This window comes from Ursus americanus, chromosome 2, assembly GCF_024610735.1.
Source record: "Ursus americanus isolate L20-20 chromosome 2, mUrsAme1.1.p, whole genome shotgun sequence".
Taxonomy (NCBI): Eukaryota; Metazoa; Chordata; class Mammalia; order Carnivora; family Ursidae; genus Ursus; species Ursus americanus.
In genome coordinates, this window is record NC_142128.1 from 58,281,163 (window position 1) to 58,300,459 (window position 19,297).

At 35.8% G+C, this 19,297-nt stretch overlaps 1 protein-coding gene across 1 annotated transcript in view; it reads right to left on the reverse strand.

Moving 5' to 3' along the window:
• Positions 1-460: 460 nt before the first annotated feature.
• Positions 461-19,297, reverse strand: part of BRINP3 (BMP/retinoic acid inducible neural specific 3) — a 376,973-nt gene continuing 358,136 nt past the window's right edge. Inside the window, exon 8 of the mRNA XM_087856398.1 lies at positions 461-1,931. Coding sequence (XP_087712524.1) covers positions 815-1,931 — 1,117 coding nt within the window. The 3' untranslated portion in view covers positions 461-814. The remainder of the gene's footprint in view (positions 1,932-19,297) is intronic.

Below are 19,297 nucleotides of genomic sequence, written 5' to 3' on the forward strand. Positions count from 1 at the left end.
AGGTTTTCAGTGTTTGAAATGAAAATGATTGTGCAGGGTATGCTGATTATCAGTTATTAGAATTTGGAAAGGAAAGCAAGACAAAGGAATTTGCTAAGGAAATAAGAGGTTTACTTTCTCCATCATGGGCTTATAATCACACTGGTTTTTCTGTATATTTGCCAGAATGTTCTCATATTTAGTCGGGAAATAGTTTATCTCTTTGTTTTAATAATGACGGTGTCTCTAGGAATGATTTATAAGCACAGGTAATAAAGGTACCACTGCCGTTGTGCTGTTGACCATAAAAATACAACCGAATATTAAATATTCTATCTAGTTGGGTTTTCTCTAAAGGCTATTGAAGGGGACCTTCAAATGTTTCCATTAAAAAACTCTTGGTGAATTTTCCCCAGGTTCTAACAAGCTATATCAAAATAAAACTCATTTCATGGAAAAAAGGAATCCCACAGCACTTCTTTTTAATAACTGTTCAGCTACAAAATTTTATTGGTATCTTTTTATGTTCCCTCTAGAGGATGTAATGCACAAAAGCATTGCCACGGAACATATAAAATTACAAATGAAATTTATTGTAAAAAGTAGAATGTCTTCTAGACTGGTGTCAGTATTTATTTCATTCATAAACCAAAACTGCAGTATAATATATTCATTGTCAGCAAGTTCATGTGTGTAAATTGCCATCCAATGTTATTGACTGATATAAGACAGATATTGAAAAGACAATTTAAATGTACTCTTCCAAACATAAACTGTTCCACAAAAGCACTGTAAAAACTCCTTCAAGATTTTGGGTTGTGCTTGACATTTATGGTTAACTACATAATTTGGTCGTGTCATAATCCACTGTGTTTGGCAATTTGGCATTAAACGCCTGCAGAGCAGATTGGATCCTCACCACCTCACTAGTAGACAGCTTGAGTCTATGACGAAGCAAGCAAGAGAAAAGATCTAGACGACGCTGACCAGGCGGGGAGAGTTTATTTACACGGTCTCTTATCTCTAGAAGTTGCAAAAGTGCTGAGTCCTGGGATCCCTGAGTATAGGGGTAGTCCAGCTGCAAAATCAAGTCCCGAATTGCTTCAGGGTCAAAGTGCATGCTGTAACCAAACACTTGAATGTTATTGATTTTCATATAACCCAGGTTCCGGGAAGGGTCAATAAATTCCAGCGGTTCGTAGTAAATGCTCTCATTGCCATTGGGGCCATTTGACTTGATGCGACTCCGCAGGTAGATGTGCACTGTCTCAAAAAATGTCTTCCATTTGTTGCCCAGAGTCAGAGACCAGTTATAACACTGCAGTGGGAGGTCCAGTTTAGTCCGCTCCCAGTCTGGAAAGCTGTTTTCATTCACAGGCATAAACCAGCTCTCGGAGTGGCTGCCTCCGAAGGGATTGACGTACACAGCCAGCACGGGCTCCAAGGTGCTGTTTTTAGTTAAGCAGATCTGTAAGGAGAGACCCAAGATCATATGGACCAGACTTGACTTGTACTTGTTACTCTTCAAGGTGAGGAGCATCCGCTTCCTCCAGGAGGGGTCAAACCAGCTATTGAGGCGCATGTCGTTGCTGATAAAAATGGCATGGACTTCTATTCGTCTGTCCGTCTTCTGCAACAGGTATTTCATCTCGAGGTCTTGCAGGTCAGTCTCAAAGCCAATATAGTGATCGGTGGACTCGGCGACCTCAGGCTTGCAGAGCCCCTGGCTCAGCATGTAGCCCGTGTTGCAGGTGCCACAGCGGGTGCGGTTGTCAGGGGCGCAGGTCAGGCAGGCGGAGGCGTCGCCCACCGTGCAAGGCAGGAACGCGGTGCAGACCACCTGGTCGTTCGGGCAAGTGCACGAGTGCGTCTCTTCTGAAAAGCTGCCCAGGAGGCCGTTCTCATTACAGTAGAGAAAAGACTGGATGCGAGTGAGCCAGTAGGTTGAGGTTCTAGAAACACAAAAGAACACGAAGCTATATAAATACAAAGACATTTTTTGGGTGCACGGCAATAAAATTCACCTTAGCTCTGAAAGCTTCACTATAATTTCTTAGGTTAGCTCCAGGTATTTCACGGAGATAAAAGATCCACACAGTTTACAATTGAAAATAGATACATTTTTATATAATATTTGTATACGCTCATTATATTTTTTATAATAGTTTTTTTTCATTCTTCATTGCACAAGGTTAGATGTGGATATATTTGATTTGAACTGAAATACTGCATGGAATACCTTCTGGAGAGATTGTCATTTCACTAGGGTACTCGGAAGCTGATTGCGAACATAATTGGGTCAGTTATTGTTTTGAAATTCTAACCAGCAACAGGAAATAAAAGTGATATCATCATAAAATATCTAGAGTAGCATTAGAGTGTATAAATGGTGACTGCTCATTCATCTGCTCTTAGCTTCATAAAGTACTAATGTTGCAGAAAGCCAAATAGTAAAATAAAAATGAAAAAAAATAAACAACTCTAAAGTGTCAATCAGTGTATTTAAATCCTCAGGTTTTATCAATATTGACAGAACAAGTACCCACCAAGAAGGAAAATATTATTAAAACATGTTTGACTTGATTCTTACAGGCTGCTCAAGAAAATTGTTGAAAAAAGCTCGTTAAAACCAACTACAAGTTGTTTTAATAAGGGTTAAGTGTGTCAGTTTAATGTGTTTGATTTGCATCATTAACATTTTTCCTTATTTTTACCCAGAAATCAGGCTAATCATGATGCAAATGTAAGATTTCACTCTTTGTGTTTTCCCCACATTATTCAAACTCTTTTTGGTGTGTTTTAACATCTCAGTAAAATAATGAAGGAAAACCATGTGGCCCTGTGATCAGATAATTCTTTGTTTTTATCGTAGCTGTATGATCATGAAAGAGTTGAAGGGCATCTATACTGCACCATTCTCTCATGTGAAAAATGGGAGTAGCAATATCTTCCATACTTAGTTCTTGTGAGAAATAGGCTCAGACTGTATGCATGTGTTTAGACTATTACACCGTATATCTAATTTTGATACTTATGCCTTTCTGATGTTCATTATTTAGTACCTATGAGATTTTCTGCAAAATATATCTATTACACTCAATCCTTTACACTTTTTTTTAATGATTTTTTATTATATTATGTTAGTCACCATACAGTACATCCCCGGTTTCCGATGTAAGGCTCGATGATTCATTAGTTGCATATAACACCCAGTGCACCATGCAATACGTGCCCTCCTTACTACCCATCACCAGTCTATCCCATTCTCCCACCCCCTTCCCCTCTGAGGCCCTCAGTTTGTTTCTCATAGTCCATAGTCTCTCGTGTTTCATTCCCCCTTCTGATTACCCCCCCTTTCTTTATCCCTTTCTTCCCCTACCGATCTTCCTAGTTCTTATGTTCCATAGATGAGAGAAATCATATGATAATTGTCTTTCTCTGCTTGACTTATTTCACTTAGCATTATCTCCTCCAATCCTTTACACTTTTACACTGCTGCTGTTTCAAAGACTTTGTATATGTGGAATACTGGTAAAACACAGGTATTAATCTGTGTAAATAACCAATAAAAACAATGTATTCAATATCCATAACAATATTTGAGCTATTTATATTACATATTCATTTTTGTTCCCTGCCCATCCTCCCCTTGCAATGCAACACTTATTTTTTTTAAGTGAGTTCTCCCTTGTTTTCCGAAATAAATCCAATAACTCCTTTTTTCCCCTCTCATGCCACTTACTTATTCTTTTCATGGTACTTTTTTCACTTAAAATTTTGTATTATTCTGTACCTATTTTGTATTATTCTGTACCTAATTTGTATTATTCTTCATACTCCATTTATTCTATTAAACATAACATCCAGCTTGCCAGGAGCGTATATGCCTGTTCAATGCTACATATCCAGTGCCAAGTAGAATGCCAGGAGATCGCAGCCCTTTAATGTTTATTGAATCTTGAAGCAAACGCGTATATGAATTAAAAGACATTTTCTCAGTAAGTGTAATTTTGATTGAAATTTAAAGCCCTAGAAAGAACATTTAATACAGTTGTAAAGACCCAGTTCTCAAGTTGCAGGAAGTGGTGTTCCACGACATACACTTTGATATTTGCACAGTTAAATATATAAAAAGCTTTTCTTTTCCACCTTCCATAAATGTAACCTTTTGCTATAGACTCAGAAGGAAAAAAAAAAAAAAAAAAAAACCTAAACCAAACAACCAAAGCATAAAACATCTTCCTCTTAATTATTTCTCACGCTGAAAAACACTGACTGGAAACTTGAACCTATTAAATTCATTTCTAACTTTCTCTAGATTCTTTTAAAATAAGTTCTCAGAAAAACTCTGCCAGGAGTACACCCAAGGACGGTGAAATAGCAATGGCGTGAGGCTCTTTGGCGCTTCGTGAGCCATACAGCTACGTATGAGGAGCCCTCCTCCTCTAGCTCTGCTTTTCTCCCAGGCAGAATAAATGTGCAAAAAGCTTCCTTCTGTGGTGTATGAAATATCTTGACTATTTCTGTATTCAGTTTAGATATATAGAAATCATTACTGATTTTTAATCTGCAGTTACTGATGTATTTATTCCATCAGTTTTCTCTTTCGTAGGCTATGAATGTCTTGGCTTTTTGCTCTCTTTCCTCCCTCCTTCTTTCCTTCCTCTCTTCTCCTTCTCTTCCTCCCTCCCTCCCTTTTCTTTCTTTCTTTCTTCCTTCCTTCCTTTCTTTTCTATGTTCTGTTCTCCCTTCCTCCCCCCTTTCTCTCTCTCTCCCTCTCTTCTGTAACTCTATTTGTGTCTTTAATATAAAGAATATAAAATATATATCCTATCTGGATTGAAAATTATATTTTCTTCCCTGAAACCAAAGCATAAATTCCCTGAGCCAATTCATCTTTCACTGTAAGCTCTAATCATGTTTCCAAATCATAAGGACAAACAAAAAAATGAAATAAATAGACCTAAGGCTAAAGACAGAGCTCACAAAACTAGGGCACTGTAGAAAGAAGCATTTGGACACTTTAGAAAAGCAATGGCTTTTTCAGCTTTCAATCTCTTCCAATCCTTTTCACGTCCCCGCAGATGCATTACTGAAGGAATGTGTTTCGGCTTCGTGGATTTCAGCTTGTCATGTATGAATATTGATAACTTGGCACACTGTCAAAGCTCCCATACCCTGGGACGGAAGAACTAACGTGTGGATTTTCTTCTTTTAGGCTTTTTGTCCTTTCTCTCCTACTACCTACCTTTTGACTATTTTACGGTATTTCACAAGTTAGGGAACAGATTTTTAAAGGAAAATTAAAATCAATAATCAATCTTTTCTTTACTCCTTATAAAATCTTGGCTAAAGGAAGAGTCAAAAATAGAGAAGGGAGCCACTTTGGATTTTTTTCATTTACCCAAATAATTACATAGTTTTATTTTTCACAACAAAGCAAAATTTTACTGCTTTTTTCTTTATTCTAAAGCATTTTAAGCTTATTTTAAATAAGCTTAATTGTTAGGTAACTTTATAAATTCATTTAATTAATGTATAATAAATAAAAATCAAAAGTAGGCTGTATCAAGTATTTTTATAACACTGCTTCCTTTTATATCTAAATATTTAAAGAAAGTAGTACCACATATTTTTTATTCTAATCTATAGCTTTTATTCACATTAATTATTTGGTGTCTCCTCGGGCTAAGGCTAGAAGATGCAATGTCAATAAGTGGACTCCTGGCAAGCAAGCCTTTTGTTGCTTTTTATCAAGCATGAGGCATGGTTTGTGACGTCTACTTAATTGCACTTCAATAAATATTTACTAAATAAAGGAAGTAAGAAAGGAAAGGAGAAAGGAAAGAGAGAGAAGTAAGGAGGGAGGGGAGACAGAAATGAGAGTGAAGAACTATGGATTATGGGAGAACAGAAGACAGAAATAGAAGACAGAATTAAAAAGGGCATTGGCGTGTGATAGCTACTATGATAGGGAGCATTTCAGGAAGGGGAGGGACTCCCTTATCTATCAGGAACAGAGTTTGCATTTTGGAAATAATTTCTACAATAGCTTTTATGGGATAGTACTGAGAGAAAAATGCCTTCCAAAGTTAGGTTAAAATTTAAGCTAAAAGCCTATAGCATGTTTTATAATTGAGGAATCACATGGCATACTAATTTGGGAACTTTAGACAGCTGATTAATCAGTTGTCTTGGTTCGATCTGTAATATTCTCCATGTGCTGAAGATCTGCTCTTCTCCATAAGATATGTGTCACGTGAGCATCAGAAGAGCCCCAGACTAGACTGTGAAGACCTGATTTCTGGGCCAGACTCTACCCGGTGACCACAGGTCACCTAGCGTCCTTAACCTTAAGCAGAACTCAAAGAAACACTAGTTCGACGTTTGGTTCTGCAGGACCCTGGGGAATACAGATAGCTTCCTGAACCTTCATGTGTCTGTGTGTGACTTCACTTGCCGATCTTTTGTCAGGGAGAAATGGTGTAAATATAAACCCCATCATCACCATCTCACGTGGGGCGGCTGCTTGTAATGAAACAATGTGAATGAAATGCTTGTCCCTAAAATTTTCCTGTTGTTAAAGATATCAACTAAGATATGGTCTTATGCTTACAGTTTTGAATGATGTTAAGTGTGGTTGGTGAAACAGATTCCTGGGCCTCCCTCCAGAGATACTACAGGAATTTTTAGGAGTAGGGCCCAGGAATATGCAATCCCAGAGGACATTATGTACACACAGGCTGCAAGGTTCCTATGTGAGAAAATGAACAACCCAAACAGCGACTAGGGGATCTTTAAATACCATCTAGCCATGAGGATGTAAGCATATGTTCAAAGAAAGTAGAGAAAAGTTACCATTTCTGTGGAGAAATCAGCATCAGATGGCTTCGAATGAACACGTGGGGCTCTGTTGTCACTATGTAGCTACAGTTTGCAAACCCGACGCTAGAAAACCTGCCATGTGCGTGCACTGAAGAACAAAGCAAACCCCAAACCTACCTTAATAAATGAATTCTATGTTGCCACAGGAATATTAATTATTTAGTGACTACCTCTCATGGCATGGGCTGGCTACTTTGTATTCATTATTGAAAATTCTTCACAGTGGTTTCCAAAGGTTAACCTCCTTTTAACATTTTAAAAATACTGACATTCATAGTTTTAATGACTTTCTCTGTCACATATCTGTTAAGTAGGACAATGAAGACAAACTCAGAGAATCAAATTAAAGTATTATTTTTTAAAAAATGTAGTTGAAAGTGTTGTTCCATGGGATAATGAGAAAAAGTACTTAACAAATGACTTCAGGAAAATATCCATATATTTCTATTAGCTGGACAACATCAGAGATAAAATAACTTTAAATTTGATAAAAATAACTTTAAATTATGATATAAAGTTTAGCTTTTTGAGTGACAGTACACTCTATTGGCTTCAGTCACTTTTGGGGAGCCAAACTACTAACTTTGAAGCTCGTTTCATTTGCCTCATATATAAATTGGGAATAAAATATAGGTTGTTGTAAAAATTAAAGCACAATTTCAGGAAAAACACTTAAAAGAGTGCCTATGCACAGAATAAATGGGAAATAACTGTAAATGCTTATTTTTATTATCACTGTTCTTACTACTGTTATCTTTTAAAGAAATATCATTGTATGTAGTTTCTTTAATACAAATGTTTTTTCCTCCAGAAATTAAAAATTTTCATTTTATCTACAATTCATGCACTGCATGCATAATATCATCCTGCATTTCTGCATTTTATCTTTATCAAAATAAACACAGTTATTGATAACAAGGTCAAGACTATTTAAAAGTACATGTACGGCCTCTTTGGGGGTTTTGAAACTCTGAAACATATGTAAAGACAATATTGCTCAAATTCACGACATATATTCTGATGTGTAATGGTTTGCACTGAGGTATTGGAACATATGTTGATATAAAAACAATTACCTCCTCTCGCAGTTAAATCCTCTCTGAGCACTAATAATCTTATTTCAAAGGTCCCTTATTTCAACCTTCCAATCTTTTATTGCTCTCCAAATCTGCACAACGTGGATCCAAATTTTAAAACCTAAACAATATAATTTCAGTATCTTTTTGAAGTTAAATATCACTCTTTTAGAAGAGCATTTCATTTCAGCCTTCATAGATTTGTGTTTCTCTGACTCTAATTCTTTATACTAAATATGAATTTGGGATTAAGCACCCACAGCTATTTAAACAATCATAAGCTGATTATTAGCTCAGCCACAGACAGATAATACCAAATAATATTTTGTCAGTCGCCCTATTCCAATTCTGCTGCTCTGACCATCTCAGCCTTGACAATGTGGCCTGGGGCTCATGGGACACCCCCAACACATAATAGTCTCATTCTTAGAAACAGTTTTACACCCCAAGAAAAAGAATGTCATTGTCAAAAGTCCCTCAGCCATGGGTCTCCCAAGGAAGTGTCCATATACCACATTTGTATATAGATACACATCTATAGACGTATAGACCCATATATACACACATTTTAATTCTAGTGTCTACTAATTATTTTGACTTGCAGAAAGACAATGAAAAAGGGAGTGAAGCAGTTGAAGATGTAGGTTATATTTTAAAGAAATTATTACCTGGTAGTAACATTCATTGAGGTTTTATCATGAGCACAGTCCTTTATTAGGCATTATTTATTTATTCCTCTCAATTCTCACTACTTCCTGAGTAAGGATGCTTGTTACCCCAATTTATAAGTAAGGGCATGCCTTTCTAAAAAGCTTAAATAATTAGAACTTGTTCAAAGTCCAATAGCTAGTAAGTGATAGAACTGAAAGTACATCCTTGGTCTTTATTACTCCCAGTGATTTTTTTGGATATGACATCAAAAGCACAAGCAACAAAAGCAAAAATTAATAAGTAGGACAACAGCAAACAAAAGGTTTCAGTGCAACTAATTTGTAACACATTTGGTTGAGTGGCATACACAGACAAATCTGCATACTCTTAGAGAGCTACTGAAACATTTTGTCCCCAAAGATGCTGCATCTGATACTATCGTTCAAAAAAATCAAAAGATATATTTTTCTTCTACTCGTGACATAAAATGAAAAGAGACAGGTCAACATTCAGGCTGTGAAATGTAAGGCACACAAAAATGAACACAATTATGTAACTCTAAGTAAAGAGAAGATACTATCGAAAGAACACGAGCATTTTCCCAATTAGAATCCACATATAATTTTCTTCCAAAGATTACCAAAAATTGAAATATCTTGCCCACTGAGTCACATTAGATATTAACCTAAAAGAGCTTAAAATGTATGTATCATGTGCAAGTTCAGCTAGTAAGTGGTTAGTGTAACTGATGAACATTGATACAAATGCAATTTCTTTGCAAAAACAGGTAAATCTGGTCTCTCCTAAGTGCATTCATAACATCCTGGTTTTCATCCTCCATAACATTCATTACACCAAGTCATTATTACCAAATCATCTGTATCTCTCATTACATTATACAGTCTATGAAGAAAAATATGTACTTGTTTACTTCACTATTTTATTAGCACAACATACTAAATCAATGTACAATGTTTATACTTAAATTCCCCCATTACCACCTTCTAAACCTTTATTGTTTAAACTTTTTTAAAATTTGTGCATTATGGATCCAAATTTGAAAATCTAAATAATATAATTTAGGAATTTAAAATAAGATATTTATAAAGAGATCATTCCATTCCATCTTTCTTATTCTAGTACTTCAAATTTAATATAAATTTTATATAAGTGAATAAATCAGCTGAAAAAGCAAATTTAAGACTAAATTGGAAATGTCCTTCATTGTTTTTGTTGTTGTATTTGATATTTCATATGGCTTTCTTGATTACTAGTAAGTGTTGAACATTTTTAAAAATTGTCTTATTTTCATAATATCTGTTTTTCTTAAGTATGATTCATGACCAATTTCGTTCAACTTAGAGAAGATCAATAAAATGTTCTTAACTATTGTTTAAATAATTTAATTGATTTTAATGTTTTTCTACTATTTACATTTAAAGCATTTTTTTAAAAAAGATTTTATTTATTTGACAGAGAGAGAGAGACAGCCAGCGAGAAAGGGAACACAAGCAGGGGGAGTGGGAGAGGAAGAAGCAGGATCCCAGCAGAGCAGGGAGCCTGATGTGGGGCTCGATCCCAGGACCCTGGGATCACACCCTGAGCCAAAGGCAGACGTTGAACGACTGAGCCACTCAGGCGCCCCACATTTAAAGCATATTTTTAAATTAAATTAAATATAATTTGCCCAAATCAGATGTCCATCTATTCATACACCTATGAACACAGTTATGGCATGAACCATCTATGATATATCCACCTTTGTCTTAGAAATATCCCTCCAAATAGAATGTCTCCAAACTTACCATTTTCTTCTTTCTTAATACAGTCATCATTGTTCTGTACAGTGGTAGATATCAACTTATCCCTTTGTGTCTCAAGTGAAGCGAGAACCTGGTTTCTATAAGCCACGCACCTGCTCTTTTTGTCATTTTGTTACATTTGTGTACTAGCAAGCAAACCATAAAATTCCTCCATTTCTAATTGTATGACACCTCTATATTTTTAATATATAAGATACATTTTCACAAACCAGTAGCACTTATCTTTCAATGCTTAATAAAAAGTATATTCTCCATTTAGGCTGTTCCTGTTCCTCTCCCTAAATATGTGATGCTCAATTTCCACTACATTGAATTATCTTGTTATAGAGTTGAATGTCCTTTCTCCTCTGCTTAACCTGTTCAAGATGCAAATTGAAACATTTCTACTCTAAACAGTCTTTTTGACAATATAATATACAACAACTAAATTCCTTGAACGAGTGTATCAGTTATCCATATAACTGTATTTGTAATTAAGCCATGTATAAGCATACATTGTGGTTTAATAGATTCTTATCTCATTATTTCAACTAAAGTACACTATTCATGATAATATCTGTAATTGCCTACATGTTAGTTTTTTTATTTGGAGTCTAAGCCCCTCAGAAAAAAAGAACACAACTGTTATTTCATTGGAATTCCTAGAGACAGACCAAATGCCTTCCTGACACTTCCAAACAAAACTGCTAAGTCGAAATTGATTTATGAACTTATCTTTGTGAAAAAATGTCAGAGGGAATACTCTAAAAAAACCCCTCAGTGAAAAATGCCAAAAAAATTTGGCGATAACTATTTTAATGCATTATAATATGGAAAGAAAGATGCAGTAAACTTCATAGGCCATCATTGAAGTAAAAGAACAATATGAAGGAAGACATATGTGTGCCTGATCTCAAGGCTGGGGTGGTCATCCTGGGTATCAGAGACAAAGTCTGGTACACTTGAAGGCAAGAAATTGAATTAGAGACTCATTATATTTGTGAAGACAGATACTATGCATTTAGAGAAAGAATCAGCTTAAAAAATAGCAGCCAAAGCAACCAATATCTAGCAAAGGAAGAGAGCAAAATGAGTGCCCGCCATGACCTCATTGTTAGTAGAAGGGAAAATGCATACTCTATAAATTCAAAAACAGGAATGAAAATAATTATTTTAAAGTGCTCCAAAATTGTTGTAAGGTGGTAAAATTAAACATATACATTTTCTAGAGGAATGTACATTCTGCAAAGGAATCAAAGAATCAATATAGATAAAATTATTTTGACCATGACTCACAATCACAAAAAAACAAATGCACATGGGGATGTGGTATTTTTTATTTGTGATTGTTTTCACCCTTAAACGTTATTTTTCCCCTTCTCTACGTTGGATGCCATGGCCTAGAATCATAATACTACTTTTACACATATTTTCAGCTCCCTGCTTCCATTTGGCAAGAGCTTAACCCTGACTATCTGGATAATAAATGACAAGAAACTGGGCAAAATCTTGTTTTTATGTCCCACACAAGAAAATGTGAAAATCTGAAAACACTATAGTTTAACTTAAAAGACAAGAGTATTATGTATATTATTTATGCTTTTCAAATTACTGAACAACTGTGGGTAGTGTAAGAATGATAGTTATTCTATAAGTGTGAACACCAGTGCTGAACTCTAACCACAAAATTGCAAAGGTTTCATTGAATTTACTGCAGATTATAAATGTGATACTGCACAGGATTATTTTCAGACTGCTAATTTTATTATTATTATTATCACTATTACTATTATTATTATTTTGTAGCAAGAGAGAGAGTGTGGGTGGAGGGTGGAAAGACAGGGAGAGAGAGAATATTAAACAGGGTCCATGCCCAGCACAGAGCCTGATTCTCATTTTCTGTGTTGGAAACCTATTTCAATGTGATAGTATCAGGAGTTAGGGACTTTGGGAGGTGATTAGGTAATGAGGATGGAGCCATCATCAATGGAACTAGTGCCCTTAGAAGAGGGACCTAGACAGCTATCTCACCCTGTTTCCACCCTGTGAGGGCACAGTGAGAGGATGGCTATGTATAAAGGAGGAAGTGACTGCAAACTAGACACCAAGTCTTTCTGTGCTTTGATCTTCGTCCTCCAGCCTCCAGAACTTGAGAAATACACATTTGTTGTTCAAGTCGCCCAGTCTATGGTATTTTCATTATAGCCACCCAAATTGACTAAGACAGGTGTTATCTCCTAATTTTTCTACCAACTTAATATTTCATGTCAGTCTGTGGAAAATAAAAGTGAATCAAATGACTGTTTACAAAACAGAAACAATTCAGTATGTCTAGCCTTCTTTGGCCTCATTATTTTCCAAATGAGACCACAGGAAATGATGAATTATCTTAAATGACCATTTCACATCCATTCAGAAAACAAATAGTAGAGCAATCACTTTAATCCTTGGGTTCTCAAGCAGGCTTACATTATGTAGAACATCTCTTTCCTCAGCTCACAAGACGTCCCATTAACCAAAATATCATCTGATAGGGAAAAAAAATGAGTCACTCTGGATGATATCAGCAGTGACACAAATCAAATGGGTATTCAAAACGTACTGTTCTCTGACTTGTAGGGTAAACTACAACAATACAAATGGGAGCTCCTTATCAATTGGCAAAAAAATAGAGAGAAACTTGTGCCATTTCAAGAGCTTAATCTGTTCTGTTGGCAGGGGGGACATCCATAAATTTATTCCTTAGTGTTCTAGGTTTAACTTTAATTTAATTTTTGAACAGTAAATCCATTTTGAAATTATTTGAAAATTAGTTGCTTTTTTTTGCTTAAAAATTAGTTTTTAATTATCTTTATTTTTCTTTTCATTTGTTACCATGGCCTTTTATTACCTTTGAAAGATAAAATGAAAAGACATTATGTGCAAATAACTGCTGAAAATATGATGTGAAAAAAATCTAATAATTAATTCTTTTTATGTATTTATATATGAGACATACAAGTACCTATCCTAATACAAATAGTGTGATCTTATAACAGCATATGCAATTTGCAAACCAAGAGTTAACAAAGGCCATTCTAGAGACAGTTCACCAGATCCATAGAATGTATGTACTAGAGGTCAAAACTACGTTCTCTCTAGACCTCAGAGTCACCAAAGTAATCACACACTCCTCATGTGCACCATTAAGTAATAATCTCAAATACATAATGAGCATTTACCATGAGCCAGGGACTATTTAAACATTTTACATATATACATATACATATAAATATATATGCATATTAACATTTAGCCCTTGCAACAACTCTGAAGTGAGTACTATTATTTTCCACGAGGTGCCCCTTAAGTGACAGCACAAACTGTCTATAAAAAAGAGCCAGTGTCCATGCTCTTCACCACTCCACTATATTATCTATGGTGTTACTGGCCCAATAAAGGCATATATGAAAAAATGTTGAGAAAGGATATTTTTCTAGATAATTAGGATTTCAGTCTACCTCCTCAGATGACAATTGTCTGAAATGTTTTGACAGCCCAGATAAGCTTTGGACAAAATGTGAACGACTCTACTGTTTCTGGATTAACCAGCACAAAGTGAGAGGAAGACATAATTCACACTGACATCTTAATATCATCATGATTTTTAATAATCGAAAATCCCATATTTTATAGATTATTTTACAATCATATGAGAGTGAAAAAGAATCATGTGGTACAAAGGAGATTCAGAAATAACTTGGATCAGAGTGTCTCAGAGCCATTCTACCCACTTCACTGAAGAAAGAGTAGGTCTACCTGTTTCAGTTTAGAGCAATAATAAATAGATTTTTACATCACATGTACCTTGCATGAAAGAAAAACAATACCTAAGTGGATACAGGGCTAAAACCAACTCCTCTTTGTTCTGAAAGTTAAATTATTATTATGTAAACATTTTTAGTCATGTTTCCTTATCCTTCTAGCATAGGATAAAGTTGTTGGAAAATAATCATGAACTGTTTTCATTGAATGTTTCACCTAGGGAAGGGGATTAGTTTGGACTTTATGATAATCACATCCTTATCTAAACACAGTAGTTTATGCAAGATTTCATTCTCATTCTGTTTAACCTGTTATATATCATCTGTTTTGGTATCCGGTTGTGTAAGAGGCAAAGGCAAGCTGAGGAGGTAAGTGAGAAGCAGCAGGATGATTTGTAAATTAAGAATAGTGTTTCGTTTGTTGTTAATTGCCCATCCAATATCCACAAGCCCCTTATTCCTACAAACAGAAGCTTGATTTTGTTCACCACAATGTGCCAGAAAACAAAACAAAACAAAACAAAGCAGAACTACTTGCTCAGCTTTCCTTGAAGTTAGCAGTAGACACAGTTCTGATATACACAGATGTCTGATATGGAATAGTCTGGGATAACTTCTTTTTTCTGAAAGAAGTCAATAGCCATGCTTGCTACACCTCTTCCTGCTACTTATACTGAAAATAGTTCTGATTTCTGAAGCAGCAAGACCCATCCCATAGTTTCAAGACAACAAACATTCAAGAAAAGTTGAAAGAAACCAAACAAAAGCAGGCAGGCAAGTCCTGTTCTTAAGAGCCATCCACAACTGCAGCATCTTCAACATCAAGTTGCAGAGCCTTTGCCGGTATTTAGTTACTTTCTACAGAACTCCTGTTACTTTAAAAAGAAAAATCTTTGTTTTTAGGGTTCCATTCATCAAGTTTTCTGTGACTTGTAGCAGAATATTGATTACTAGGAACAAGATAAAAGTTTCAGAGAAGCAGTCAAACTTTGTAAATAGTCCCTTGGTCTTGTGGTGGGGGTGGAGTGGGGGTGGAGGAAGAAACCCACTGTGCTTGGAGATTGACGGATATCTCAGGGTGGAGCAAGTGGAAGTAATTTGCATACTAACTGTAACAAGGCTTCAGAAGGAAACTCTACAAAAAGTAACTTGTTTTTTGCAACTCTAAAATAAAAGCCAAGCAAGCCAAATTCTTGGAACTTTCTTGGAATTAAAATATATAAAGACTGACAATCTGAAACAGAAAATTGCATCTATTGGCTTAATGGACAAGTGATTTTATGTCACTGAACAAAGAGGAAAAACACTTAACAATCAACAAAAGTATTAACAACTTGGGAAAGAATGGCGATTCTTCAGGCATTACTGAATACACCTGAAAGATTTTCAATGCTTGTTTAAAACAAAACCTGGAAGTGGAGGTATGTTTAAAAAAAAAAAAGGACTTTTACAAAAATAAGTGTGTGTTTTTAGCCTGTTAGCCATATCCCTGCAGTGAAGTTATTTTTGAAACAATGTCAAATTAATGTTGAGTGAATTTTGTTTTCTTGGTTCATGAGGATTTAGTAGAATTTCAAAAAATAATAGGTCATTACTGAAATTACTGAAATCATTGAGTATTTCTAAGTATTAGCAATATTATGACTTCGTTGACTGTGCCACCACCTAAGCCAGTAATATCTATATATTTCAGAATGCCTTCTGTTTTTGCAATGAAAAGTTTAGAGAATCCATTTGGAGCTTTAGATTGGGAAACAAAGTCAGTAAACCAATAAATACATACTGATTTTTTAAAAATCCAGTGTATGCTTTTCCTCTTCCAGTGATTCAAAAGTCTCTTTTTAGTGTCTTCCTAACAGTATTCGGACTCTTACAAGAAATGTTTTATTTCTCGCTGCAGTTTATTCCCACATATATCACTCCTGTAAATGACCTGAAGTTCAGCCTCTTCCTATTCCTCTAAATTGAAAGAAGCGTGTCACCATATATCAACGCCAGAGTTGTTTTTGTGAGATTGTGCTGAAGCACTACATTCCCCAGGAAAGAACCCAGGATTAAATCAAACCTACAATTTTCGTTTCCATATTCAGGGCATAGTTTTTCATATGAAAAGAAAATCACATAGTATGTTTTCTTCCTTAAAGTATTAAAAACTATTGTGTCAAATTCTTCCACTCCTCCTGCTCACCTCTAAGTGCCTTAGATTCTAATTATTTTTATCTAGAGAACAGACAGGGGGAGGGGGCATCAACTGTGCTTATGAACATTAAGTTTCTGAAACTCTTCTGGCCTCTTCTGAATGCATTGTGTTTCCATTGATATCTACGCATGATTATCTCACTCCTCAGATAAAAACCTTCCAATCATCTCATTTAACATAAAAGTCTTTAGAGTGACTTCTAAGATCCTGCGTAACCATGCCTCCTACCATTCTCTAACCTCACTGAGATTCTCTTGCTCCAACCAGCCTTGCTGCCTCCTTGCTCCTTCCTGGACACTCCTTTGCTCCTGCTTCTGGGCATTTTTCATTTGCTCTTTCCTAGTCCTGGATCTCCCTTGATCATACATCTATCTCTATGGTCTCCTACATCATCTCCTTCAGATGTTTAATCTTGTATTTTCTTAGTTGAGGCTTTCTGTAGATACCCTGTTTAAAATTGTTGGCCACCCCAACCCTCCCTCCCTATGACCCTTCTCTGCTTTGTTTTTCTTGGAGCATTAATGTTCACGTTGTTTTAAATGTCTCTCTAGGGGCACCTGGGTGGCTCAGTTGGTTGAGCTCCGGACTCCTGATTTCAGCTCAGGTCATGATCTTGGGGTCCTGAGATTGAGCCCTGTGTGGAGCTCAGCACTCAGTGTGGAGTTGGCTTGAGTTTCTCTCCCTCTGTCCCTCCCCCTGCACACTCTCTCCCCCCACCTCAGATAAATAAATCTTTAAAAATAAAAAATAATAATAATAAATAAATGTCTTTCTTCACCAGAATGTTAGCCAGTGAAGGCAGGAATTTTTATCCCACTTATTTACAGTTATTTATAGTTGTATTCCCAGAAACACTATCTGGCTCATAGTATGCATTCAGTAAATTATGTTGAAGAATAAATTAATTCATTAGAAAATTTATAAAGTGAGAGGTATACTTAGTAGACACAAGTAAGTATAGCTTGATCAAGTGGCCTACCTGCAATTTACAGAAGGTTCTCTTAGATATAGTATGAACAATTTTCAGCAAAGTAGAAACACCTTGACTTGAAAATCATTACTCGTTTCTCTTCCTTTTGCTCCAAACACTATGTTCTATGCTTCAACAATCAAACTTCATTCTATTCAGGTTTCTTTTATCAAGCACTGGGATATTTGGAATAAAAATTCCACTTGGGGGAAATTTTAGAAAAAAGCAAAATTGAAGAGCAAAAAGAAGGGTCAATCTTTTTTTTTTTTTAAGATTTTATTTATTTATTTGAGGGAGAGAGAGAGGGAGGGAGTGTGTAAGCAAGGGGAACAGCAGGGAGAGGGAGAAGCACGCTCTCCACTGAGTTGGGAGCCCGATGTGGGGTTTGATCCCAGGACCCCGGGATCATGACCTGAGCTGAAGGCAGAAGCTTAACCAACTGAGCCACCCAAGGCACCTTGGAAGGGTCAATCTTTAAACTATTTCTCACCTATAACTTGACAAATATTTCTAGATCCCAGCTGCTTATCCCATGTTCTAGACAGCATCCATCTGCTTTTCCCCCTGAAAAGTAAATGAATGTTACTTCCATCCACATTAAAAAAAAATCTCTTGTTCTACCATCAGTGTCTGAGTTTATAATTTTCCACATTTTCTTAAAGAAAGGAAGAACATGGGAAAGAAACTTCTATGTTTTTATATATCAGCAACAGAAATCAAGGTTGAACAATTAAATCAATAATAACTTAGAATGACTTAATAACCCCGTATAAGCTCAGTGCTTTCTGGACACAGATGTGGAGACATTCAGACCAAGAGAGAAGCCCTGAATGTCACACTCACCAACAGCTGTAGCAAAGCAAAGGTGACAGATAATTTTTTATTGTAGTTTTAATATTTGATTTAAGAATATTTTGCTTAATGGCTCTGATACACATAAAACATGGTAGATGAACTTGATTTTCTGAACACGTTCCATTGTAACTTTCTGTTTGGCTTCCTTACACATTAACAGCGAAAAATGAGATCTGAAGTTAATATATATGCTCTCTGAGGCAACCTCTGAGAAATAAAACAACTGTGTTGCCCCAAGAAGCTGACAGCCATTGGAAGAGTTTTTTGGTGCATCTTAACTTTGCTAATCCATTCACTCCATTTCTATTCTTTTCATTTCATTCCACAAGAGCAATCAACATTCATTGCTTCCTGTGTAGTGTAAAATCAAAGGAAACATGAAGTTGTTCCCTAAAGCTGTGTACAGGAATGCTTACACTTGAGAATGTTTATCTACATGAGGCTACATTAAAATGGTTTCTGGCAGCCGTAACTTTCTCCTCCGAATAAACATCATGTTGCTGCTGAAAAATACTAATTGGAAATATCTGCCTCTCACAAATGTAGTGAAAAGCTACCATTAATAGCTGAAAATTGATTGAAGTAGACAACATCTGCTTTTAGAACCAAAGGCTCCGACAAATACTGTGTTGCTCTGGCAAGTGGGAATACACACATTTCAGATATGCTATGGCATGTCACATACACGGGAAAATTAGCTTTCAATGTGGTGTGTCAACATTAATTTTCATAGTTTTGTAATATCTCTAATCATAACCAATAGGGTTAGACAAAAACACCTGCTGTCCTTTCTGTTATTTGTTTGACAAATTAAATTCAAAGTAGCATGACTACCCTATAACTGGATATCCACCCTGGGGTAAGTGTCATCAAATGTTCTTGCAATGTCAGCAGTTGGTATAAACATAACATCCTAAAGGGACTAAACAAAATTTCAAATGAAAGTATTTCCATTACCTTTCTTAATAGATTTTCTGATTCAAAGATTGAATGAGATAAATACGAGTTTTTATTCATGGAATAGTTACCTGAAGAGAATTGAAGGGATGCGTTGAAGCTATACTTAGCTATTTGCA